At 39.6% G+C, this 27,721-nt stretch overlaps 2 protein-coding genes across 5 annotated transcripts; both read right to left on the minus strand.

Annotated features, from left to right (window-relative positions):
* Nucleotides 1-649: 649 nt before the first annotated feature.
* znf384a (zinc finger protein 384 a) lies at nt 650-16,198 on the minus strand. Of its 4 annotated transcripts, none has more exons than XM_086281436.1 (11): nt 16,032-16,197; nt 13,527-13,594; nt 12,419-12,740; nt 10,174-10,296; nt 9,734-9,891; nt 9,550-9,626; nt 9,202-9,426; nt 7,367-7,534; nt 6,398-6,476; nt 5,635-5,793; nt 650-3,833 (listed from the first exon to the last, which is right to left on the minus strand). In XM_086281436.1, exons 2-11 carry the CDS (start codon nt 13,587-13,589, stop codon nt 3,438-3,440), a joined length of 1,770 nt encoding a protein of 589 aa, XP_086137562.1. In that variant the 5' UTR covers nt 13,590-13,594; nt 16,032-16,197; the 3' UTR covers nt 650-3,437. The 4 variants fall into 4 exon arrangements, with proteins under 4 accessions (XP_086137562.1, XP_086137563.1, XP_086137564.1 ...); XM_086281437.1 differs by lacking the exon at nt 16,032-16,197 and adding an exon at nt 15,683-15,991; XM_086281438.1 differs by lacking the exon at nt 10,174-10,296 and having other exon boundaries at nt 16,032-16,198.
* A 1,119-nt stretch (nt 16,199-17,317) lies between these two features.
* Nucleotides 17,318-27,714, minus strand: flot1a (flotillin 1a). The gene is made up of 13 exons (XM_086281440.1): nt 27,546-27,714; nt 26,974-27,037; nt 26,569-26,644; nt 25,584-25,674; nt 25,030-25,173; nt 24,756-24,875; nt 24,538-24,633; nt 24,014-24,166; nt 23,618-23,799; nt 23,224-23,269; nt 21,338-21,475; nt 20,986-21,150; nt 17,318-19,681 (listed from the first exon to the last, which is right to left on the minus strand). Exons 2-13 carry the CDS (start codon nt 27,014-27,016, stop codon nt 19,661-19,663), a joined length of 1,275 nt encoding a protein of 424 aa, XP_086137566.1. The 5' UTR covers nt 27,017-27,037; nt 27,546-27,714; the 3' UTR covers nt 17,318-19,660.
* Nucleotides 27,715-27,721: the final 7 nt, after the last annotated feature.

Here is a 27,721-nt window from a genome sequence, read left to right on the forward strand (position 1 = left end):
AGGTGCAAAAGGCAACTGTTTGGGGGAAAAACGCGCATTGACTTATATTCTTATCATTTCTATTCCAAAGCTTAAAACACAGCTTAAAACGCCTGAAAGAAGTAGTGTAAAACATTAAATTACATGCTTTGATATGGTTTGCTATGTTTACAGAAATATAATCTGTTCTTTTTAATTGTTTTGATAAATAATTGTTATGACAGAAACCTTTGGACTGCTTCTGGTAAGACACACGTACACTCTATAAAAATCCATGTGCAGTTTGTATATGCTTTCCTAGCGAAAGCATTGTTTTTCTATAAATGGAGCTAAAAGAAACACATCACGTTGTAGGTCTTGGTGTAGACAGTCTTCTAAGCATGTGAATCCTTTTCATACCATTGCTAAGCCTTTGCAGCATAGTCCACTGCAATTTCCAAACCACGTGGGGATGGTAGAATCACAGATTCCCTGAACCTGAATCAAAAATTCACCTTCATTAGTTTTGAGAAAAATACCCCCTGATCTTTACCCTGGGTATCTAGGATACACTGACCACGTGGAGCTACATGCTGTAGCAAAAGAGCAGCCAAAACTTTCATTATAAATGTTCATTAATAATATGTACTGTTGATTTTAATAAAATACCAATAAAAAATGTAGTGCTTTCATCATAAACAGGTTTTGAACTTTATTCTCCATAAGGGAAGAAACAGTCTGTTCAGATGAGCAAGAGGTGTAACTGTGCATACAGTATGAAGAGTGTAGCATAAGAGGGCAGTTAACTGTATTATCAGGAGCATTGGTAATAACATTAACAAGAATATTGAGAATGGGTTATTTCTCATAAAAAGACACAATGAAATACAAGGAGTATACATGGAGACAATCAGCCGTCTGTATGGGCATCCTGAACATTTCTGATTGGTTAGAGACGGCGTGTGCGGTGTCCCAGGTCACCAAGGTCACAGCTTCTCATAATCATGCTTTAATTATTTGCAGATGTATCATGGATACGTTAGCTTTAAATATCATATGGTTACAGTATTAACATGGTTCTCTGAGTAATTGAGACCATTTTTTCCCATAAGTTCAGGAATCAATCCCCAACAGTAAACTTAGCACAACAACACCTGTACAGATGTGGAATTACATATTTTAGCCAAACTGCACCTCTGGGAAGCCTCAGTGGTCCCTGTTTATAATGTATTAGGGATCCACCAATATTGGTACATATTCACCATCAATGTCACTGGGATACTGATAAATATAAGATTTGGCTAATTATCTGTTGTGTTACAATTATATGACTGAGTAATTGGAAATGGGAATAATTTAGGAGACTTGAGAATGCCATTTTAGCTCATTGATAATTAAGTTTTTTTCATTTCCTTAGTACAAAACTTGTTACTTTAAAAATCTGTATAAATTCATCCACACTGTTGCCCCAATTTCCATTAGTCCAGGGAACAATACTCAAGTCCTGCCCTACAGTGAACCTATATAACAAAAGCATAAATGTGGAATTACAGATAGTTTTACCAAAGTGCTTCCCTTATGCCCAAAAATATTTTAAATGACTAATTAAAGTCCCTGCTAATTTTCTTCTTGCATTTCACTGATATTGGTACGATATCTGCGCCGTTGCCTGCCATTGGGATTAAGTTATGAGGACAGACTTTAGAAAAGTATTTATATGATTTAAAAGGCAGAGCTTTAGAGTTCACTGACATCAAAAGGGAACAAATAGATACATCCTAATTCTTTGCCTAATTATCACACATGAGGTTTAGTTGACTCATCTCTGGTTACGTCCTAATTAAGATCAGTTTCACAGTCTGTAGATGGTGGCTGTGGTTGTGATAAAGGAAACAATTATTCTCCTGTCATTTCCTCACTTTGCTGAGCGTGACGATCTCACAGCCCGTCAGCTTTAAAGTTGACCTGGGACACTGCCAGTGATTTGGTACATGTTAATTTGATTTCCTTTAGTTTTCATAGATGCTTTACACAAGACATACTTCCCTTTTACAGATGAAAAAGTCTTTTCTATGTATTTTATGTACAGCATACTGCAATATCATAATGCCTCAGATTGATAATAATGTGGATAACATTTGCAATACAGTTATAATGGAAGTAGTAATAATATGTATGAAAAGTTCTTTAAAAAAAAAGAGATTAATAACAGTACCTGTCAGCCATTTTCATCACACAATCATTATTTTCCCAACAACCATCCTGACAATAACAAACTGGGCTGCCTTAGTCATTCGAGGACAGTAAACAGTTGAATAGCAACAAAAAAAAAGGAAAAAAAAGGGACCAAGACGTTCTGTTAGGACTTTTCTCTCTGTTCCATCACATTCATGCGCTCACGTTGCTTTCTGTTTGATCACACATTTCTCTGTTGGTAGAAAAATACATACATATGATATATAAAAAAAAGGTAAAGGATGAAAAACATAGGCGTGAAGTAAGTTTCATCAAGTGCTTTCGTTATGACCCCTCCCACCCCCGTTTTTCTCTCTTTCTGTCGTGGTTCCTGCTGTGGACTCCTTACATTTAGTGCATTCTCTGACCGATCGCGCTATCTTATTTAATACTTTGGGAAATGTTTCCTCGCTCCTCTGAGAGGAGGTGGGTGTAAATAAGGACATCATGATCTGTGAAATGTACACTTTTGAGATTCGGCTGCAGGCTTTAGCGAGACTTCCCAAACGCACGCTTCATTTTTCTTCCTGCTGCTCTTTCCTTTGTAGCTCCAATTCAGTGTTTCTGATGTAGTCTGTGACACCTGACTGTGCCTTTCAGATGCTGTTTAAACATTTCTGCACCGCTGCTTCAGATGCTCTCATGAATCTCTACAGTCTCCCATCATTCACTCCTTTTTTGTTTTGGCTTGAACTAATAAGTGATGAATGTTCAGATTAATGTGATCTGAATGTCTTCAACATTTACACTATTCTTTGGACCATAACTGCTCAAAGAATAGTGAAATTAGTTTTTTTAATTTTACAGATATTTTACACCTTTATCCTCCAAAGATCCCTCAGTCAGGACTGAGAGATACATGGCAAGTGGGCTCAGGAATCAAGAAGCACACTGTAAAATATCTGTGTAAGTAATTTATGGTTGTACTCAGCATCAAAGCTTCTTAAGTGGGTGAATTCAAATTTACTTCTATCCATGATTGTATTGCATTACCCGACTAACCGCTTTTAAAAAATAATCTCACTGAAAGCTACAGAAGTCTAAACTGAAAACACTAGTGTTTTTACACTTTCAAATTCAGTGATGTGTCAATAAAATAGAAGATCTGAATTATAGAAATTCACCCAATCAGCTGTTTTTCCCCTGATTTTAAGAAGGCTCTAATACTGAATACAGTTAAATTACTTGTACATATGGACCATTTTTACTCGACTAATCCCTCGAGCAGAGCAGGAAGACGCAGCCTATGAGTTCATGTGCTCCACCTGTATGGCTGATGTGGAGACGGTTAGGCAGAGGTCTTTGTGGGTCACTGGCAGGTCTGCCACAGTGACTGGTTTGTACTGGATCTCGCTGGCTGACACTGTCTTGTACTGGTGTAGATCAAATGGGCAGGGGACCACAGATTCTGTGGGTTGCTGTTGTGGCTGGTAGCTGCCTGGGGGTCCGGGGTTTGGGTTCTGGTTGTTGTTAGGGTTCGTCTGGTTTTGGAGCTGGCTCGCTCTGCCCGCACCTCTCCCTCGACCGCGGCCTCGGCCCCTGCCTGGTGTCAGACCCTGGGCCTGCTGAGCAGCTACTGTTGCTGCCACTGTTAATGGGTCGGGGTTGTGCTTCTTCATGTGTTTCATTAGATACGTCTCCTGGAGAACGGATGACAGAAGTAGAACACATGATGTCAGGAAAGAAAAACAGGAACAATGTGTTTTGATTTTTTTTAAACTATTAATATAGCTTTGTGGTTGTATGGCATCACTAACCAGCCATTTAACCCTCTCAAGGCAGGGGTTGCCGATTGGCAACAGTTAAAAACTAACAACCTCATTACCCCACATACATATTTTATGAGTTTTTTTTACTCAGAAGTACCACTGCAGGACTTGGTTGTGCATTAGCAACAAAAAGTTTAATTTGAGCCTGAGAGCGTTAATATTTATAGTGAATGATTTTTGAGTTAATGAGTTTTGCTGCTGGGCAGAAAAGTGCTGCAAAACATCTGGATGTGAAAGTGAAGCTAATCTTTTTTTAGCTTTTGGGTAAATAATTTAATCCACATTAGACATTTGTGCCATCTGAAGACTAAATGAACATTTGTGTTCAATCTGAAGAAATATCCTTCACACACTCCCAAAATATCTATGAACAACTAGGGCTGAGCCATATCATACCGTTCACGGTAATACCGGTATGATGTTGGGCAACTATAAGAAAATGAAATAGTGTCTTTGTTTACATACGCACATGGCGGCGACGGAGAATAAGAAGGGCGAAAGCGGATCGTTGAATGAAACGGATGAACCAGAATTGGTTTGTAAAAATGCTGCAACGTCAGTGGTGTGGAACTGGTTTAGCTTTCGTCCGTCAGATACACAACAAAGCACTATTTTTGGTAGAGCATGCTAGCGGGCCGTCGTTATTACCGTGTTTTTTGGAAAATACGGCACACTTAAAATCAATCCTTGGATTTTTGTGAAAATCGACAGAGCCCCTTATAATCCCGTGTGCCTTATGTATGAATTCTGGTTGTGTTTACTGACCTCGAAACGATTTTATATACACGGCGCTTGAAAATCTGTCAAATGTTTCAGTACGACTTTGCTAAGCTACGAAGCCGCACCGCTTGATGGATTGTCGGAGCATTACGGCTATCGTAGGCAGGAGCCTCGCGGAGTGATACGTGCTGTGCTTCAACATAATATTACGGTATTGTGTGTGTATAACCTCTTTTTAAGTTTTGTGGATATTATACATGGTTATGCTGAGGATATGTCGGCCAGTTTCCACTGGAAATGCCTTTTGGTTAAACTGTCAGCGAGGAATTTGCATTTGCACTGTTAAATTTTTATATAACTTTAATGCACATAAAAAACAGCTGCTTGTTTAAGTGAAAATACATTGATTTTTTTATTATTATTTTTTTGCACAAATAAAGTTGTGGACTTGTAAAGTATTTTGTCTAGTGTCAATTATATCGTCACTTATATCGTTATCGCAAATTTTCAAATGTATATCGTGATAAATATTGTTGGTCATATCGCCCTGCTCTATGAACAACCCAAAGACACAATGCCTGTGCCCATTGATGATGTATGTGCATAATTATATAATTACTAGATACATTAACAGTACCAGCTGCTATACAGCATCTGGCTTAAACTGCGCGAACAATGATTTTGGCAGAGAGGGAGGATCAGTGCTTTGCAGTAATAATCATTATATTATTCTATTCTAAGACCTGAGATCAGAACAAAAGGCTCATTAGAGCTCTACATATAATGCATGTCAGACAGACTCATGGATTGTAAACAATAGTGTATTAACAGTAAAGCATCTGCAAACCAGCAGTACAATTCCTGCCAACTCTCTCCTGTTACGTCTTCTCTGTTGCAGTACAACCAAATCTACACTTTCAGTAAACTGCATGTCAGATACCAGAAGTCTTACCGAGGTATAGGATCGGTTGCAGAGGCCACAGGAGAACAGCTTGGCGTGTTTCACGGTGTGTGTGGACAGGTGAACCTCTAGACTGGCAGCATCTGTGTAACCACGGTTACAGTTGTGGCACTTGTACGGCTTGTCTTTGTTATGCTGCCGACGGTGAGACTGTGATGGAAAAATAAATAAATAAAAGAGGCATGTAAAAACTAGTAATATGTAATTTGATCTTGACTACAATAGAAAAGGCAAGAAAATCACTCTTTTCAGACTAGAGTCCAGCTGATATATCAGGCAATATTTGCTAAAATATCAGCATCGGGATTAAAGCTGATAAATGAAAATGAAAAAGGAGACATTAGTAATTCATGACCTGTGACAATAAAACATAATTATTTTTAAACTTCACTGTCCCATTATCTCAGGAAAGCCTGATAATTAACTTCATATAACAATTGTTAGGGAGACCTGTTTGTGCTTTATATGTCTCTCAAAAAAATATTGGCCAACATGTTGAATTTTTAAATCTCTTTTTAATTATTAACAATGAAAAATGATCCAAAATAAAATTTCTGTGAAAAAAAAGGTAAGCATCAACATATCTACTACTCCATCACACTTGGTTGTACATTTTGTCTACAAAACCCAACCTGTGGAACCTGGATGAGTATGAGAACCACTGGCTTGCAAGTAAATATATGCTAGTAGCACTAGAGCCTTAGTAAAGTAATGATCATGTCAGTGGCAAAGAGAAAACCTGTAGATTCAGTACCTGGAGGTTGGACAACTGAGTGAAAGCTTTTTCACAGCCAGGATGATTACACTTGTACGGCCGGTCACCGGTGTGAATCCTGGGAAATCACAGTCAAAACAAAACAAAGGTGATGTCAAGTTTGACGTACTGACAAAGTTAAGATACTTCTAGATCAGCTCAGCCCCTCGCTTCCTCATGTTGCAGTTTCTCAAACTTCTACTTTCACTTCCTCGAGAAGGAAACGGCTTTGGTAAATTTGAATAGTGTGACCTTTGGTTGCTATTTGTGCACTTTAAAATCACATCCTTTTTTCAGCACATTTTATCATGAAGTGTCTTGATGCATGCTCAATCATCCAGGTAAGAAAATCCCAAAAAGTCGATTCTGTTCATGTGGACGTAGCGTTTTCAGTGGGAGGAATGTTTCGTCACTAATCCAAACAACAAAACGTTTCTCTTTTTTGGGATTTTATGATGAAGCAATAAGCTATGAAATAAAGTTTTATAACAGATAAACTAGGCTGCTAATACATGCCAGTGATCACACATCAACCACATTCTTCTGTCCTTTCAGGTGGTAGTGCCTAGCTTTGTAACAGCCTTTCGCCTTCCATTAGGTTGAGCTAATCTGTGGTTTGATTGTTTCTATCATCCGCTGAAAACTATTTTTTATGGGTCACTCACCCTTAACATTTGAATCTGGTTTACACCTCAGTGTATGTTTGTAGTAAAACATAAATATGGATTATTTTGAACTTTGAGGCATGCTGAGCTACTCCAGTAGCATCTAAGAGTTAAAATATGGAAGTGGGCAGAACAGATCCAGCTTATAAAAGAAAAAAAGTACATGTCAGATTTGATAGATACTATAAACACACAATAACTCAAAAAGAAGGACACAAGCACAGTGACATAACTCTCCATGCACCTGCTCCCATACATGCACACATTCAAAACCCGCCCGGCCCAGCCCAGCTCGGCCCAGTACCGTGTGTGCTGCTGTAGGTGACTGAGCTGCCTGAATGTTTTCTGGCAGTAGGAGCAGGTGTAGGGCTTGGCCCCGGTGTGGATGCGGATGTGCTGGGACAGGTAGCTGGAGTTGGCAAACGACTTGGAGCAGTGGGGACACTTGTGGGGCTTGGCCTCAGTGTGGTTTCTAACACGGGAAACCGGGATTGGAGGGTTAAGGGGGTGGGAGGGAGAGAGAAACACAGAGAGAGAGAGAGAAACAGCGAGAGATTTTTAAGCTACAGCATGACCAAACTTCATAATGAGCCGAAGACCAAATCATGCATTTAAGCTAAAAGGATCTGATCGATCAAGTATTGATCACAGATTACTAAGTTTGACAGTGTGCTCTTTGTGCTGTGTCTGAGTTGTGAAAACACAGAACGAAACATACAGCAAGCACAGTCACGCTTTTCTCTTTCTCTCTCTCTCTCTCTCTCTCGCAGTCTCTCTCTCCTTTTGGTGTGCACTACTTTGAGTGAAGTGTGAGTGTAGTGTATCTATGAATGTCTGAGTCTGCTGCAGTCAAACCAAAATGTAAATTCAAGATGAGTGCCAGGCCAGCGGAGCACATCTTCCTCTTTAAAATTAATGGCCTGAAACCCACAGAGAAAACCCAGTGCATGGAAATGAGGGAAATGAAAGCATGAAGGTGAATGACAAGGTCAACATAAAATTAACACATTTATCAGAAAGGTGATAGCCTGGATGGGAGATAGATTTATCACTCATATTGTCACAATTAATGAAATATAGTAAAATGAAAACTAATTTTAGTGTCCGATTAGCGCCTTTACCACAGTAAAAAGGGGTGTAAAACATGCAGGTTAAAAACTGTATATCAGGATGTATTTTTTAGGCACAGCACATACAGTTAGTATGCAAAGTGTACTTAGACTTGTATCGTGCATTCTTAAAAAATGTTTTCGTTTTTATCTTGCTGAGAATGAAAGGAAAATGTTTTAATAAAGACATCTGAATAACAGAGACATCTAGAGAAGATGCTGAAACAAAACAAAAAGGGGATGCCTATTTTGGTGAAACCTGAGTGACAGACGGGTGTGTTGGTGAGAAAAGGCATTTAAATATAACTCAATCATCCTGTCTCACTTACTGCTGGAATACTGAGTATCTGAATCTCTACATATATAAGGAAACAAATGACATTAATCTGACTAAAGCCTGGGTTATACTCCAGTTCAGACACGGACAAATGGAGACCTGGTGCCTGGGTGCATTTGAACTTGTTTTTTCTCTTGTTTAAATCACTAGTAAATTACTTGCCAGGGAAAAAAATACTTTGACTGAATGCTGGGAGAATTAAGGAATTTCAGTAGTAGTATGCCATGTGATTGGCTGATTAAATATTTGTGTTAACAAGTGGTTGAACAGGTATATCTAATATAGGAATATGGATATGTTGCCCCCATACCTGATGAACCTCAGGTAGCCATTGTAACTTAATAAATATTGCAGCTGTAAGTGAGACTGTGTAGGAGTTGTATTTAATTACCTTTAGATACCGACTCAGGAAACTGACTTCCCATTCTCACAGTGGGTCCCAGTTTTTAGAAAAGAATGAATGGTCAAAGACAAGTACTTAAAAATAACAGGTTAAGAGGCATGAAATAATTTAAGTTTTGGGGACTTTCAAAGATGATACTTTGACTGTGCAGAAAGAGCTTTACACTGTCAGCACTCCCCAAAACAACCCAGACAAGTCCCAAGCTCACCACTCCTTCTTCCCTTTATCTATCACCACACAGATGTTCACATGCACACATTTTAACACACGCACACACTCAGGCCCAGTACCGTGTGTGCTGCTGTAGGTGACTGAGCTGCCTGAAAGTTTTCTGGCAGTACGTGCAGGTGTAGGGCTTGGCCCCGCTGTGTATACGAATGTGCTGGGACAGGTAGCTGGAGTTGGCAAACGACTTGGAGCAGTGGGGGCACTTGTGGGGCTTGGCCTCGGTGTGGGACTTGGCGTGGATCTGCATGTCTGACTTGCTGAAGAACGTCACTGCGCACATCCGACACCTTGGCAGGCAAGGAATGAGAGGAGAAGAGAAGAAAACAGTTATGATAAACAAAGCACAGAAAAAACTGCAAGTATCTAAAACATCATTAATATTTTCCTAAACTTAACGCACTTTATCCTACCTGTAAGATTTGGGTCCGTCTTTGTTAGTGTGATCATCCTCATCATTTGACAGATCATATGGGTCGCCACCGTGATGCTACAATACAATAATAAAAAAAGTACTTATGGTTGTAAAGGTAAAATGCCTCACAGTTGGTTTTATAAAAGGAAACAAGGAAAAAAGAAAGAACATAGAAAATTCACCTGTCCACCAGCAGCAAGGTGTGCCAGTATTAATGCATCACTTCCTGGAGGGAGGACCCCACCCACTCCAGCCACCCTGCTCATCACCTGTCTGCTTTTCCTGCCTCGTTTTGATGGTGCCGGCATGACAACAGCAGGAGCAATGTCATCCTTCTTATCTAAAAATGAGAGAAAATTAAGAAAGAAAGAAGGGAAAGGAAACAGGGAGTGTTGAGTGAAAACAGGGACAGTTTGGAAAAATTATGATGCACAGCTCAACACCAAACCTTACATAAGACAGATACACAGATGTGTTTGATTGTGTATGGATGTAACAGTGCATTTGGGTGGGAACAGGAATCAAGTGTCTAAAATAAAATGGTAAAAAGAAGCCCTAAGCCTCATCATTTTTTTTTACGTTGAAATTATTAAAATGATGGTGACCTGCACCTGTGTATTACCTGAATTTGAGGGGTGCACTGCTGACACTATCATGGTGGTGGCAGTGGGGTGTCCAGCTACAAAAGACTGCGTGGAGGCGGTGGGGACCAGTGTGCCCTGTGGGGTGGTGATCACTAACCCCGCTAAGAGGAAAAGAAAAACTGTGATCTGGCCGTCCAGATCTCACTCTGTTAGGCTTTTATTCTAACTAACAGTTAATGGATGATGTAGTGATAAAAGAACTTTAATTTTCAACCTTGCAACTTGAAAGCCACACAATATCTTATAAAGGACAAAGCTACAGCACTAACACAAGACTTGCTAAGGTTTATACAAAAGATTTTAACGAATATTTTTATACAAGCTGTGCATAAAAAAGGGATAAAACTGCTAATATTAACACTAAGTACTACTACTAACACCTAAATGGAAACTGAAAAAGAACCCTGTTGAGATTGTGATTAGTAGCCACTGTAGATTAATATGTACAGTGTCATTCACTCCTATGCACATATCTTGTGACACCAACAAATATGGGTAGAGTTCAAAAAGTTCTGGAAAGAGTTCTATAAAAACCAAAAACCTTACCTGGTTTAAATTTGGCTGAACTCCCATTTGAGATCATCTTTTATGGGATCTGCAGACAGCTTCCAACATGGCTGCTCTTTTTGTATTGCTCTCATTCTGATTATTTACACGGTATGCACTGTGTATAACCGCAGGAAATCAAACTGTGTCAGAAAGCAAACATCAGTTTCAAGCTGATCAAGGTACATGCTTGGTGATGAGACCTGGGTCCAAGCAGTCCACAGCTAACCGGTTTTTATACGAGTCCACAGTTCCAAGTATGTCTGATGAGGAGTGAGACCACGAGCAAGCCTGGTGTGTTTTTAAACATACGCACCATGATATCGTTCTCCAGGGTAAGACATGATGAGTGTCTCCACTGTGATGTGTCTGGCACACTTTTAAAGCATTTCAGAAACAACACATTTAGTATGCCTGCTGGGTTTTATTTTAAAAACTGACTAACTTTCAACTCTGTTCCTTTGTCTGTTACTTCCTGCCCTTCTCCTATGCTCTGTGCTGCTACATGTTGCTTCTGTAAATAAAAAAAGAACTGTTCGCTTTTTCTAGAGCAACTTCTGATGGAATTGCTACCATTGTCTCGAGTGGGTGTCAGGAAGCAGCCGTGCCTGCTGCACTCCCAGGATGAGTCTGTTAATGTGAAGTTCCAATATGACATCCTGAGGAGTCTGATGAAAAACATAAAAGTGCAAACAACATGATCTGTGGTGCGTGTCATCACGTCATCGCGTACTGTTTGATGGGGCCAGGTTTTGGGCCAGTATTGGGAATCTGAAGAACACCTGCATCCCAAACTTTTTTCAAATGACTGAGCATAACATAGCAGATTTTTGACCGTCTAGCTTCACCTGGGGACATTTACATGTTCTCACTGCCATTTCCTTTTTAAAAGAGGTGCTGTAGTTAATTTTAGCTTCATGTTTCTCACATTAAATGGTAAATGGCCTGTATTTGTATAGCGCTTTACTTAGTCCCTAAGGACCCCAAAGCGCTTTACACTACATTCAGTCATCCACCCATTCACACACACATTCACACACTGGTGATGGCAAGCTATATTGTAGCCACAGCAGCCCTGGGGCGCACTGACAGAGGCGAGGCTGCCGGACACTGGCGCCACCGGGCCCTCTGACCACCACCAGTAGGCAACAGGTGAATTGTCCTGCCCAAGGACACATTAGGACAGCATGATCTCATCTCATATGTTTCCCTTCAAAAACCATGGAGTTAGTAGCTTGTTTTTCTTCTAGTTTTTTTAATAATCACTTACAGACACCTTGAAGGTGCATTCATGCAGTCTTGTAGAATTATATTAAAATACTACCAGTTACTGCCATAAAGTAGGGAAAATATATATTTTAAAATTAAAATACATTTGGATGAGTTTTTCCTTTTTTTTTTTTTTTTTTTTTTAAAATGGTCTTTTAAAAATTCTGTAACACTGAAGCACACATGCAAACAGACATAACAGGGATGCCACCAAGATCAAATAAACATCCAGAGGTGCACAAGAAGATGATCTTGAACAGGAGACTGGCCAAATTTAAATCAGGCAAGTTTTTTTTAATAGACCTTTTCAGAGAATTTTTCTTTCACAATTTGCAAAATAAGAAAAAAGACAAACTGAAAAATCATCTACGACTCAGGTTGGTGAAAACATCAGAGCTGCTCACTCACCTGCAGTCATGATACCCGTGGAGGGAACAGGCACAACGGTGACGTTCTGGGAAGTGTGCGACTGGTGCAGGTGTGCCCCCACCGCACTCAGGGGTCCGCTGTTTCCACCACCACCCCCTCCTACATTGCCTCCGCCTCCTTCCTGTTTAGGGATCACACGTACCCCAGCCGCTCCATCCACTGAGCTGGGGATGGCGAGTACGGCCGTGGGGTAGTGGGGGGAGGAAGTGGAAGACGCAGAAGAGTGAGGAAAGGAGGGCGCGCTGGCCTTCTCTGGACCTAGTTGCTCCTTCGCCTTGTTCAGGAACATGGCGTTCTCAATCTAGACAGAAGTGTGGAGTGGAGAGAGGAAAGAAGGAAGGGTGTAGGAATTAGGGGGCAAAGGAGTGTGATACAGTAAGGGTGAAATGTTTCATGACGGTGGAAGGAAAAGGATATGAAAGGAAGGAAGAAAGGGAAGGAGAAAGGAGACTTGCCAGAGATGAAGAAGGCAGATTGAAAGAGGAAATAGGATGAGGGTGTTTGGAAGAAGTTGAAAAAGAAATAAAAATACAAAAGACAGGAAGAAAGAGAAAGATGTGAAGAAGAGTCATATGTTTATGCGGGAAAAAAACAGGATGACCCAGAGATGACACAAGCAGAGTGGCGATAAACGTAGTGTGTGTCATGAAAGGAAAATGGAGAACAAATGAGACAGAAAATGAGAGGTTAACGACAGTAAAAACAGAAGGAATTAAAGAAGAATAAAGGAGGAAGGAATGGGAAGATTGGGGAGAGTGAAGGGTAGGAGTTAATGGGTTAGATAAGAGCAGACAGAGGAAGAGGAAGAAACAATGGAAGAGAAGAGAAAACGAAGGCATGGTGAGATGCAAAAAAAGCAAATGAAAACAGGAACAGAAGATTGAAAAGATGAGAGAGGAGAGGGACAGGAGTGATCATGTGAACCCATCAATAAGTCAAATAACTTCATCAACGTTGCCAGCATTATTTAGTGGTGTTAAAAACAACATGTTCAGGTTGTGATGTGCTTCTGGGTATTTTTTCCAACAGCACAGACCACTATACCATGTGTAATTCAAGACAATTCCAACAATAAGGTTGTGTCTACCTGTCCTTGTACAGTGGGGACGGGAGACCAAAAGTATGATGAGTTGAAATGGGAATCGTCCATTATTTCTGTAATTAAAAAGCAACACACTTAGAAAACACCTGTCCTGCTCCTCCTTTTTTCGTTCCTTTTCTTTTAAATGCGACCATGCATGGCTGTATTTCAGTCATCTTAGTCCAGTTCCTTTCTTTCTCCTCCGCACGCTGACACACCGAACACGTCGGTTTCAGGATCAGCATGCAGCACTAAGACTAAATTTAGTCCACTAAATCGAGCCACTTTTCTACACAGCTAACCTTTGTTTTTAGGGATACCAATCAAGATGTCTGTGACAAATCTGAGCAGTTTAAGCTTACTCTGTTGTGGCTATTTCTTGAAATAATTAAGATTTGTACAGAGGAGGATGTGAAAGGAATCAGGCAAAGATGGTCAATCCCAGAAGGGAACCAGTGGTTCCAAATGCTGTGTCAAAGCATACTGATGTACCCTCTCAGCCCAGTAAACATTATAACTGAAACTGCACAAAAACATAGTAATTGAGATTTAATTTTCTCTATTATTCCACATTAAATACCCTTGGTTTTACAAAAAAGAACTGACAGGCAAGACGATAACATTTAAGAGGAGATAACACTGATCTCTTTACTGTGTGGAATAAGTCAAACAAACTACCTAAAGAAACAAAAACTGTTATTAGAAATTACTTAAAAAACTGTCTGCAATTTGATGCGAGGAGATAAAAAAAATGCTAAAACTGTACCTGCAAACTAAAAATTCCCTTCCTGAAGAAACACCGCCCCCTGTTAAAGAGCTTGGGATCTCAACCATATCCAGTGGGAACATTTGTTTGAATGTATGGAAGTGCCTGGTAAGGCTATGGATCGCTGTTACATGCTTGCTGCAAAGCAACATACACATGCTCAAAAGCACAATTGTCACTGACCTCCTTCCAGATAACCTGTTTTCTGCAAACATAAATACAGGTCTTGAATTTGTCTTGCTTTTTACTTTTCTTTGACCACATAAAGTTTGAGAACCACTGGTGTAGAGGGCAGCAGAAGCAAGAATTAAGAAAACACTAATGATAATCAGTTTTTGAGAATTTAATGATTGTCTGTAACACAGCACATGCACTTGTTTACTACTCCCTAACACAGCATGAACAAATTGCACAATCTTAGAGTGCGTGTTTTATCAGCAGCATGTCAGTGAGGCTAGTTTTGCAACAAAATTGGATGTGGGTGCACCATTAGGTGAAAGTAACACCCTCTTCAAGAGTGCACACAGCTTCTTGACAGTTGAAAAAAACCCAAAATAAAAACCCACTGTCAATCTCATGAGTAATCAACCTGTAATCTTCCGTTTCCTGATTATGTCCCACTAACAGAGGCAAAGAAGGAAGTTTCATTGTTCTATGTTGGCATGCATTTGCACTTTATTTTAGCTTTCTGAAACATTTTGAGACCGTGAATGCCATGTATAATCCTGCTCACATACCATTAAAAGCATGCAAGTAATTACATGTTAGTAAAGCCCAACTGCCATTTAATAATTTATAACAACTGATATTCAGTAAGCCCCGCAAAGGAGTATGCGAGGCCCATAAAAAAAAAAAATCACAATAACAATTGAGGTAACGCCATATTTCATGCAAAACATTTGCAATGCATAACTCATGAAATGTTTTGCATTGTTTTTCATGAGCCTCCTCTCCCCTCTGCAACTGCAAGGTCTATAAATAAATGAAAAGAAATGCTTTCAATGCAATTTAATCATTTTCCCTGATTCTGCAGCAAAGCATCAGATGCAAGGGGCCGTTATTAGTGCAGTACAAAGTCAATGTTTCAGTGTTCTGAGAGACATTTGTTTCTTCCCCCCCTCTCTTTTTCTTTTGGACGAGAGGGTGCAAGCTGCCTCCAAAAACTGTGGCATGGCTAGCGCCGAGCTAACGTTAGCTGTGCTTTATGAATTATTGCAAAAACAAATTTGCCACAAATCGTTTAAGTCAGGGTGCTTTTTTGGAACTGAGTCTGGACAGATGTGTTAAACTGCACCCAACCGGCTGACAAGAGCGTAATAACATATCTGGGTTATGCACAAACATGGCTAACGTTAGCTGAAAAACGCAACAAGACGAGAGGAGCTAGCTAACTTGCCTCCATTAATTTTCTCCTTTTGTTCGCTGGCTTGCTCTAGCTACAAGGAGGCCTGTATATTCAATATGCTTAACTAGCCCGCCGCTTAGTAAACACAAACATCCGTGCTCTCCCTACGCCTCCATTCCTCACTCCCTGCTCATCTCGCTGAGAGAAAATAAAAAAAGAGAAAAAAAAGTCTCGAATAAAAAAAAAAAAAACGAAGACAGGAAAAAAAAACGTCGACGCCGTTGCCTCTGTAGGAGACGCAGCTTCATGCAGACTTCCGGCGGTTGGGACGACGGTGCTCTCAGACACACTGAAAAAAACACTTAATTAACAACCGACTAATAAGTCCTGCGTTAATTACCGGTGAACTCGACTCCCCTTCAACCCCCCCGGAGCTTCCTCGGGTCGGGACAGTTGGAAAACTTTGTCCAAATCCGCCCCTCAAACCCCTCAGATATGCCTTTTTTTTCTTCGTTTTTTCCTTTTTTTCCCTCCAGCTCTTCTCCGAGGAGTCAAGGCAGGCTGAGTTAAACAGCTTCCGGCCACACTCTTCAAAATAAAATCAAAGCGCGATTCTTTTAAAGTATATTTCTTTGTGTATTGCGTTTGATTAAAAGCGTAATAATCGATGTTAACACAATTAACTAAAACTAAACTAAAAGTAGGTGTAAAATATGACATTTTATGCACCGAAATAAAATGATTATTAATTATTTTTTTAATTAAAAAAACGAATTTAAAACAATAGTGTTTAATCACAAAACCAGCAAAAAAGTATATTTATAATTTTATCAAAAACAGCCTAATGAGGTTTTGGTGCTACATGACTTAGAGTCAATTGTCTTCAAAAATAGCTGTTTTGTATAAGAATATTTATTCAGAAACTTATCTTATGTATTTTTCATAATAATAATTAATACTAAACCACAAATAATGCCGAAAACTAATAAAACCGAAGTAAAACCAAACTTACAAAAAACAAATACAATTTAAATCTAATCGACCGAAATCCGCTCTGAAAACTCAGTGAAACTTAAGCGACCTGAAAACAAACGCCATATAATCTAAAAAAGAAAAAAAGGGGTTCCGGTAGGAAAACCTTCTATACACAAGTCAAATAATATAAAACAAGAAAAACAAACTAATAATTGTGCAATAACTAACAGCCATTTACCCATATGTTTGCTCCGCTGAGAGTTTTGAATTAGACTTCCTGTACTGGTTTGGCGTTTTACCAGCTAACTTGACACACCTGCCAGCGTCTATGCAGTATCTTCCGGTGTATTAATTATCCAGTCAGTGAGGACGTCGTATCAGTTTCTATGTATATTTCATTTCTGAATTAGCTGAATGGTTTTCTCATTTTGTACAACAGCTCTCAGGTTATGCGGACATGTGAGGCTATTAAAAGGTAATGAATGCTTGTACTTATAATATCCACGTCACTATAATTATTATCGCCCATTTAGCTTGAACTATGTCCATCATATAAGATGGACCTAAGCTACTTTTGTCAGCATTTATAATGCAAGGAAAGAACTCTAATGTTTGTTGCAAGTTTAATTCCTGGTGCAACATCAGCAATTCATTCTTGGGAAAAGCACCATGTACCATGAGCATTTTATTGAAAGATCAATGACAATAAAATGATGATGAAAACGTTTATTGGGATCCCCTTATGCATGTGAAAATTGTTTATTATGCAGTGACAATTCAAGACCTCACAGATGGAAAAAAAATATAAAAACTGAAAAAAAAGAAGCTAAAATCAGATGTGTAAACAGGTGAGTAAAGAAAGACAGCAGTGGAACATTTGATAGCTACAATAAATCTTTTTTCACAAACAGTAAAGATTTAAGTCGTTTCCCCTTTTGCATTTAAATGACAAGGATTTTGTGTATAGAAGAGCAGAACGACGTTTTCCTAAAGTACACGGAAGAAAAATAAAAAGCAAACATCCACTTTGGTCAAACATCACGAATGCAACACAACAGGGTCTGAAACATCACAGAAAACTAATAAACTGGATAAAATACATTTATAATGAATTAGTCAAGCTGTTAGTGGTGATGCAAACAGTGCTTTACACTGATACTGTATCAAATATAAATTGTATAAACACATACACATACATATATATCCATATTTAGTGCTGATCCAGTAACGAAAGCACACTTCCATTTCTATAGCTGGGTAATCTCCTACTTTGGTAACTCCACAGTGAAGCTGCACACGCCTACTGTGTCCTGACTTCAAACATATGCATTTGCAATATTACTTTACAGTGTAAGAGTGACAGGTGTTGATGCATGCATAATAACAGTAGTACTCATATATGAAAGAAATAAAATGTACCCTCAGGACACTTACAGCACGTATGGTTGTGCTGTAATCAGGAGTGCAGAGAAGTCACAAACAGTGTTTAGAGCTGAAGACAAAACTGCTCAGTTAAAACAAAACCATATATCCATCTTCAGTGTTTAAATCCCTTCTGATGTATTAAAACATGTCCATAAAGATATTTTCCTAACTAGCCCCAGAGGGTAATGGTGAGGTAGAGGGATACAGTTTGATTGGGTGGTGACAAAAGGCAAATCAGGATACTTTACAGTTACTACCGTAATACTTTAGAGCTAGTATTACACCTTCAGTGGAATATAAAGCACAAACTACAGCAAGCAAACGTAAAGAAAAAATAAAGAACAGAACAGCAAACACCCCTGCCCTCACTTAACAATTGAAATATTTAGCTTCACATTACGCCAAAGCGTTATATACTAACAAATACTTAATGTTATGAATACACAGGGATATTCTCATTGCTACTATGAAAAGCAAAGCTGTATTTCACACATTTAAATTTAGTCTGACTGGCTACACCTTTATGAGAGCTGCTACATAACTGCTATCACTAGGAACCACTTTACTTAAGATTTGTAATACACATCATGTATTAGTGGACTGCAGGGTGGTACAGACTTAAGGCAGTTGAAGCTCCTGGTTGGGAAAAACAGAATCCCATTTTGTTTCCTGTAGCTGATCTAAAGCTAATATCTCCAAGCCAAGGCTCAACAGGAAAAAAAGAAGATTCACCGGCGCATCAGTTTACAAATAAAGAAATAAAGAATAATTAACTTAATTAACTTATTAAGTACCAAGGATCATAAAATATAAAACAGTAAGAAAAAGAAAAAGAAAGACAACACCTTTTAAAAACCCTATACATATTAACGCTGAAGTTTACAGATAATATCAGAAATATTCACCCTGAACCTTTATACACCAAATTTATTTCAGAAATACATGTAGAGAAAAGACTGATGGGTTAAAATGCATGTCAGTGAATATATGATAATATGCAATATTAGTAGGATTAGTAAATGAAGGTTTTGGTTGCATGTTTTAGCACATGCTCATGCTAAGAAGCACTTAAGGTTTGGCAGCAAGGCAGTGCGGACGCACACACACACACACACACACACACACACACACACACACACACACTCACACACACACACACACACACACACACACACACACACACACACACACAGTTGTGAAGGAATTATTAATGGTAAACAGGAACACAGACAAAAGTGTGACATATAAACACAGAAAGGGACAAAGACAAAGATCAGTCATGTAAAACTCAAAAAGTAAGAAAGCTCATCAAACCATCATAGAATACATGAAATATGATTATATTATCCTCTGCTTCTTGTTACCTGTGACCCTGAACTGCATAAGCAGAAGGTAATACAAGGATGGATGGAGGCTAAACGAACGCAGTACCGCTAAGCACAAAGTCATAACATGAAATAACATTCGTAACTGTAATCAGACTATTTTCACAACAGAGAAACATCACAAACCAGCTGAACCAGCCACACAGCAGAATGACGCCGTGATGAGAGAATCATGCAGGGAATCCAGACAGCTGATTGGACACTGGGAGGAAGGACTGCCTGGTCATCACATGGCTGATTGTCTTCAGCCTGTATGAGAGGCCATCTACAGAAAGGAGAGATATGATATTATGATGTCAGCAGACTCCAGAGAATACACAGTCCTAGTCTTGTTAGACCTTACCTCAGCCTTTGATACAGTCAACCATACCATCCTGATAAACAGACTGAGAGACCTGGTTGGGATGTCTGGCTCTGTTCTAGACTATTTTTTTTTATCTTATATATCTGAAAGAAACTTTAGTGTGTCTGCAAACCAGAATCTACAGAGTTGTTGTGTGGAGTTCCTCAGGGCTCTGTGCTGGGACCTATTCTGTTTTTAATATACATTCTTCCTTTAAGCCAGATAATACAGCAGTTTCCTGAAGTATCTTATCATCGTTTTGCTGATGATATTCAGCTATATTATTCTTTTAAGCCTGCTGAAGCTCATAAGCTCTCCAATCTGATTGACTGTTTAACCAACATTAAACAACGGTTGAACAATAATTGCTTACAGCTAAACCCGGCCAAAACAGAAACTTTCATTATTGCACCAGGCAGTGCAATACCCGATATTAAACGGCGAATGGGTGACTTAGGTTCCTCACAGAAACATAACCTTAGAAACCTGGGTGTTATTTTTGATGAAGCTTTTTCTTTGGAGGGACATTTATATCAGATCATAAGAAGCTGCTTTTTTCACTTGAGGAACATTTCTAAACTTAGATCCATCGTGTCAACAAGTGAACTCGAGATGATAATGCATGCTTTTATCTCTACAAGACTTGACTACTGTAACAGCCTGTTTACTTGTCTAAACATGAAAGGGCTAGCCCGCCTACAGGTTGTTCAAAACTCTGCAGCGAGGCTACTGACCTGCTCGAACAAGGGTTCTCATATGACCCCTGTTTTAAAGTTGCTGCACTGGCCAACAATCACATTCAGGTTCCATTTTAAAATTCTAGTTTTAACTTTTAGAGCATTACAGAGACACCCCCCTCCCCCCTACATTGCTGATTGATTCATACACATACCACCACTCATCCCCTATTTCTACGGGGTTTGGACTCAGTGGAGACCTTCAAAAAGCAGCTAAAGACATTTTTATTTCAAAAAGCTTTTAATTAGACCAGGGTTTTTATGATGTATTTTATGACTGTATTATGCTTTTACCTTGTAAAGCACTTTGTGACATATGTCTGTGAAAGGTGCTATATAAATAAACTTTACTTACTTAGAGAAAGGTGGATGTTTTAAAGTTTTGTTATATTTAATGCTGAATTTAATTATTAATAATTAAATTTGATTGGTAGCAGCTATAAGCTATAGATGCATGAGTGCAGGTAAGTGTAACATAAACCGAGTTACCTGGGAGATGTTCACGCCAGTCATTTTCTCCAGCGCCTCAGGCAGCTGGGTCATGATGTCCAGCACCTCTCCTGAGAGTTTGGCCACGCCCACATCTCCACCTCCGCTGGATACCATGGTAACTTTTTTGGCTTCACACAGAGGCCTGCTGATCTCTTCTGCCATCTGGTGGACAAATGACATTACAGCTGTTAAAATTGTAACCGGTGAATGTAATAATGTAATCCAGAAGTAAATGCACACACAACACTCATGACTAACAGGCTTCAAATTCTGTTTTTTTTTTATCAGCACAATTCTAAAAATAAGAGCAGGAGCTAGAAATGCTTGTTATGATGATGTTATCGCTCACCAAAGGCAGTTTCTCCAGCAGCATGTCCACCATGGCGCCCTCCTTGTACTCCTTGAAGGCCTCGGCCTTCTTCACCATCTGCTCAGCCTCAGCACGCCCCTTGGCCTCCACTGCAAATGCTTCAGCCTCACCTTTAACCTGAAGGAGAAATGAGGACGGACTTACTGTACCAGAAAACACTGAATCTCACCTTGTACCTTAATGGTACATAAATTAAAGTGAATTACAAAAGACATTTACAAATGTTACCTCATACAAAGCGATGGTAGTTTGAAATGCCTCCTCTAATATCTTATGGATTTTTCCCTCATCCATATTCCATTCATTTCCGTTTTTTTATTGCTAGATTCAGAATTATAGGCATCATATAAGAGGTCTCACCTGGGCTGCATATTAATACTCTTATTAAAATAAATCATCATGACTGATTTAGCTCTTTGCCTTCTACAGTGGGGCAAAAAAGTATTTAGTCAGCCACCGATTGTGCAAGTTCCCCCACCTAAAATGATGACCGAGGTCAGTAATTTGCACCAGAGGTACACTTCAACTGTGAGAGACAGAATGTGAAAAAAAAAAATCCATGAATCCACATGGTAGGATTTGTAAAGAATTTATTCGTAAATCAGGGTGGAAAATAAGTATTTGGTCAATAACAAAAATACAACTCAATACTTTGTAACATAACCTTTGTTGGCAATAACAGAGGTCAAACGTTTACTATAGGTCTTTACCAGGTTTGCACACACAGTAGCTGGTATTTTGGCCCATTCCTCCATGCAGATCTTCTCGAGAGCAGTGATGTTTTGGGGCTGTCGCCGAGCAACACGGAGTTTCAACTCCCGCCACAGATTTTCTATGGGGTTGAGGTCTGGAGACTGGCTAGGCCACTCCAGGACTTTCAAATGCTTCTTACGGAGGCACTCCTTTGTTGCCCGGGCGGTGTGTTTTGGATCATTGTCATGTTGGAAGACCCAGCCGCGTTTCATCTTCAAAGTTCTCACTGATGGAAGGAGGTTATGGCTCAAAATCTCACGATACATGGCCCCATTCATTCTGTCCTTAACACGGATCAGTCATCCTGTCCCCTTGGCAGAAAAACAGCCCCATAGCATGATGTTTCCACCCCCATGCTTCACAGTAGGTATGGTGTTCTTGGTCTACAATACTTTTCCTGGTGTCCTTCGAAAGCTCTTTGGTCTTGGCCATGGCGGAGTTTGGAGTCTGACTGTTTGAGGCTGTGGACAGGTGTCTTTTATACAGATGATGGGTTCAAACAGGTGCCTTTCATACAGGTAACGAGTGGGGGACAGAAAAGCGTCTTACAGAAGACGTTACAGGTCTGTGGGAGCCAGAGATTTTCCATGTTTGAGGTGACCAAATACTTATTTTCCACCCTGATTTACGGATAAATTCTTTACAAATCCTACCATGTGGATTCATGGATTTTTTTTTCACATTCTGTCTCTCACAGTTGAAGTGTACCTCTGGTGCAAATTACTGACCTCTGTCATCATTTTAAGTGGGGGAACTTGCACAATCGGTGGCTGACTAAATACTTTTTTGCCCCACTGTATCTCCTTATATCCTCTTCTAATTTGGAGTTCAGAGACCCCAAATTAATACTGCACGAGTGTGACTGATTTTTTTGTATATGTACACCCAAATAATTTACTGAATACTCTGAAGATTAGATTTTTAGATAATATCTTGTATTTAAAAGCAAGGAATTGTATCCTTGATACATTAAGTTGGTAGTCAGATAAAGAGCCATACTGAGCTAGATAATTAATCGGTTTGGAGAGGGATAGGAAAGGCTGCCCAGATAATTCAAGATGACATTTGTGGAAAATGCTTTTGTTTTTTCCCCAGAAACAGCTTTGACTCACTCTTATGGACTCAGCTTCAGCCTCTGCCTCCATGATCAACTTAAGACTGGACAGACAAAAGAAACATAGTCACCTGGTTAGCAGAGGGATAAATGATTTGACCAGTACAAACATGTCAGCCATGCTCTTAAAATATAAAATGATAGCTCAATTGTTATTCTAACATAAAAAGAAGGATTTAAGTGGACGGATGAAAACTTGCCAAATTACAAAAAAAACAAAACAAAAACAAACACACACACACACACACACACACACACACACACACACGAGGGATTTTCCATGTTTCTTCTTCAGACATATAAACAGAGAAAACATACCAGAAAAACCTAACAGACTATCTGCTTACTGTCGTTCCTGCAGTTCAGGAGGTGAAAATGAACCCACAACTCACCGCTCAGCCTCAGCCAGCTTCTCCAGCCGGTATCGCTCAGCCTCTGCAGGTTTCTTCACCTTGGCCTCCAGCTCTTTCTCCTTGCGGGTGATCTCCTGCTCCTGCAGCATGATCTGCTGCGCCCGCTCAACCACCTGCACCTGCATCTTCTCACTCTCAATACACTGCTTCGTCTTCGCTACCTGCCAGAGGAAAACAGATCATACATGTATGTCTGTACACATAATATTCTTCATTTAATATCATGAATTGTAAAAATGTTGTTGATTTGTAATAAGTTTAAAACGTTTGGCCTGCAATTATAATTAAAGAAATGCTGTGCACTGTATTTAAAATATATATTCAGCTTAGAGATCAAATAGCAAAATGAGCTGCTTCCTGTGCACGCCTGTGTACCTGCAGCTGGTAGGCCATCTCTGATTCAGCCCTCTTAGTGTTGACTTCAATGTCATAGGCTGCCTTCTTCAGCTCATAGTCCCTTTGAGCCTTCGCCATGTCAATCTCATTCTTGTACTGAGCCGATATTTTCTCCTGCATGGCATGAGCTTCCTGCAGAGAGAGTGTCAAAGAGGGATGGAGAAAGGATGGAGGTGATCAGGATCAATGGGAACAGATGTCTAAAATAAACAGGATGAAGATGCTAAAAATACAGACAGAGTTTAGACAAATGGCACCAGTGACGAGGCGAAGACACACAGTGAAGTGCTCTGTAAACAACCTTCTAGATGATTTAAATGCAGCTTCTATTATTAGCAAGATAAGTATTTATCCAAGTGTTTCTAAAAATAAAGAAAGATCTTCAAACTACATCAGCAAGCCCCATTGACACCTGTTGCAAAGAGAGATCTGTGTAAAAAAATAGCTTTATAGTAATACAGTATTAAAAAAAATAAAAACAGCGACAAAGTGACAGATCTCACCCTAATCACAGCATCTCTCTTGTTTTCGGCCTCTCCAATGCGAGCATCTTTCTGAACCTGCGCTGTTCGGCCTTTCCCCAGAGAATGCAGGTAATCCTGTGTGCCAGCAGGAGAAAAAAGATCTGATGTGCATTTACTGGTTCAATTTTTAATTCCGAGAATCTGCAAAAATGTACTGAGATCATCTATGATATGATTCTTATAGCGCAAAGAGATACCTGGTCATCATGGACATCTTTGAGGGTGTAGCTGACCACGCTGATGCCCATGTTGACCAGGTCAGAGGAAGCCACCTTAAAAACCTGCTCTGAGAACTTCTTGCGGTCCTTGTAGATCTCCTGTAACACAAACACCTTCACTGTGATGCAGAAGTTCGCTTTTTGAAATGTACTCATCACACTGAGGTTGTGAATACTGAAGGTGTATTCTAATAATACCTGTTCTATAATTCAGTTGGATGATAAACTCCATTTATTTACTTTAACTCCTTACCTCAACAGTCAGATGGGCGATGATGGCTCGCTGATGACCTTCAAGCGTCTCCAAGGCGATCTGAGCAATTTCAGCCTCTGACTTTCCCATGAACATCTGGCAGGCTGCAGCTAACATCTGTTTATTCTGACCCTGGATCTTCATCTGTAGGAAACAGCTGCTTGTTTATTATTTAGACAAACACTGACATAAACATTGGGTTCATTTCCTCGATGCACAGTGAAAAATAGCAAATCGGGAGCTGGGTTTCACGTGCAACTACATGGCACTGTCAGTGTACCTGACCCTAATATTTACATTGGCCTGCTTTAATTAATCAACAGATACAATAACATGCAAAAATAAATAAACAATGAAGCAGCAATAAAGTTTACTGTAAACAAAAAACAAGTAGGAAAAAACATTCTGGTTGCTACGAGTAACTTTATACACCACACAAAATGAATCTTATCTGCTACATGTTAATCTTCTAGTTTACACCTGTCCTTCTGAGAAAGGCCTCCCCTGTTTTGCCAGCAGCAGCACCTGATTCATCTGCAGTGGTGCACACTGACCTGGGCGATCCCGGTGACAGAGATGGGCACTCCGTGGCGTGTGTAGACTTTATCGCTCTTCACATTCAGAGTCAGAGTGTTCAGGGAAATCCTGGAGAGAGGCCACGTGAGAGATATAATGGGACATATGATTATTGATTCATTTTCATTACTCTAATGGTACATTAGGTGTAGCAATTTCCTCCTTGCTTTTGTTACACTGAGTTGCAAACACAGAGTGTATATCAGCGGTCCCCAACCTTTTTTGCGCCACAGATCGGTTTATGCCCGACAATATTTTTCACGGACTGGCCTTTAATGTGTCGCGGATAAATACAACAAAATAAAACTAGTACCGGTATCGAAAAAAAGAAGATTTATTCATAACACACGTGAAAAGACCCAGGAAAACAGAGTTAACGATCAAAACGATAACAAAATAACGCTGAAAACTGATAAAAACCCTGAAAACCAGACATTTCACACCTGAGCCTCAACTCTCGCGGCCCGGTACCAAACAACTCACGGACCGGTACCGGTCCGAGGCCCGGGGGTTGGGGACCGCTGGTGTATATAGTAAAAGGGATTTTTTTTTCTTTAATGTTGGTACTAGACCCAAATGTGGCCTGTGTGGAAGCTAATGTCTTAAATTCAACAGGAAGATGGAGAGAAAGGACTTAAAAAGTAACAGTTTATGAACAGCAGCTGGATGCTTTACACACATTTATTACTAATGACACAGATGTATATGCCCTGTGCTTTAAATGTGTCCCCAAAAGAAATCCTTCATTACTATAAAATTAATTTAAAATGAATTTGTTAATCTTTTTTCCCCCTTTTTATCCATTTTTGCTGCTGAAGTGCTGTTTGCCTTCTCATCATGTTATTCAATTTGTCACTTAAAATATAAAATATATCGGCCAAATGTCAACAGTGTTTGCAGAAACATCAGGAAGTAAACTAATGGGATACAGGAGAACATAAATAAACTTTGTGGTTTGTTTACCTCTGTATCTGCTGAACGCAGGGGATGATGAACACTCGGCCTCCGGCTATCATGAGAGGTGGAGAACGGCAGAAACCTGGGAGAGATCAGAGACCGCGCTGAGCATCACAGGGAGAGTTTAAACATTTACTACTTCATGATAAAAACAAATTCAACAAACTTCCATCACAAATCAAGTTCTGGTTTATGTTTGTGTTCAGAACTACAGACCCATTAAAAAATTTTTTCTCTCCTTTGGAGAAGTCTAGGGCACCAGCTAAAGGTTTTGGAACATTTTGTTTGCCTTGATGTGACAGCCATCACATGTGCGTTAATTAATGAAAGGCAACAGTTATGTATTAGTTTGATGTTATAGTTTCTTAAGTTGTTTAGATTTCAACAAAGCAGTACAAGGCATCATTTTACCTGATACCACCATAGCCTCGTTGGGACCACAGGTGTAGAACATGTTTGCTGATCCTCCTTCAGACTAAAAAAAACAACAAAAATGAAAGAATTATTTAACAAAAACACTTTTATAAAGGACTTGTTTAGAAAATCCATCAACAAACGCATAAGGCCGGAATCGTGAAGAGTTATTATACGAAATATAATTTTAAAAACACTTTAAATATTTTATTAGTTTCTTTTCAGAGGCTAAACATGCAAGCATCAGAAATCACAATGATCAGCTCACTCCCAGAAGAAAAGGAGTGGATGTGATGGTGGTGGCCAGACAGAGGAGCAGCAGACCAGCGGAAAAAATCTAATTAGCGCAAACATTGCGCAGTAAAAAGCCCAAGAAAAGCTGCAACAAACGCAAAACCCCGAAGCTCACAAACAAGATCAACAGAGAGATCAAGATTTTAAAATACGTGCAGCAAAACAAATATGAAGTGCAGGCTGTTTATCTGTTAGCTTAACTCAAACAATTTCAGCTACATCTGTGTTTACACTCGATGAATGTGGATACAGAGAAAATATGACGACACACTCACCGATTAGTGTACAAACGACGTGGTTTAGGTGGAGTAGAGTGAAAAGCGATGAATAATTGGCCACTCAGATTAATGAGTTTTCATCCCAGGTGACCTTTTCTCTCGTTGGATACGAAATGATGCGGTTAGTGAATAATAAGGCTGCAGCTCAGTGGCTCCAATAGAGCACGCCCATT

Source organism: Aulonocara sp. 'chitande type north' Nkhata Bay, linkage group LG22 (assembly GCF_057382095.1).
Source record: "Aulonocara sp. 'chitande type north' Nkhata Bay isolate Kocher_YH1m ecotype deep benthic linkage group LG22, A_spYH_male_GT1.1, whole genome shotgun sequence".
NCBI lineage: Eukaryota > Metazoa > Chordata > Actinopteri > Cichliformes > Cichlidae > Aulonocara > Aulonocara sp. 'chitande type north' Nkhata Bay.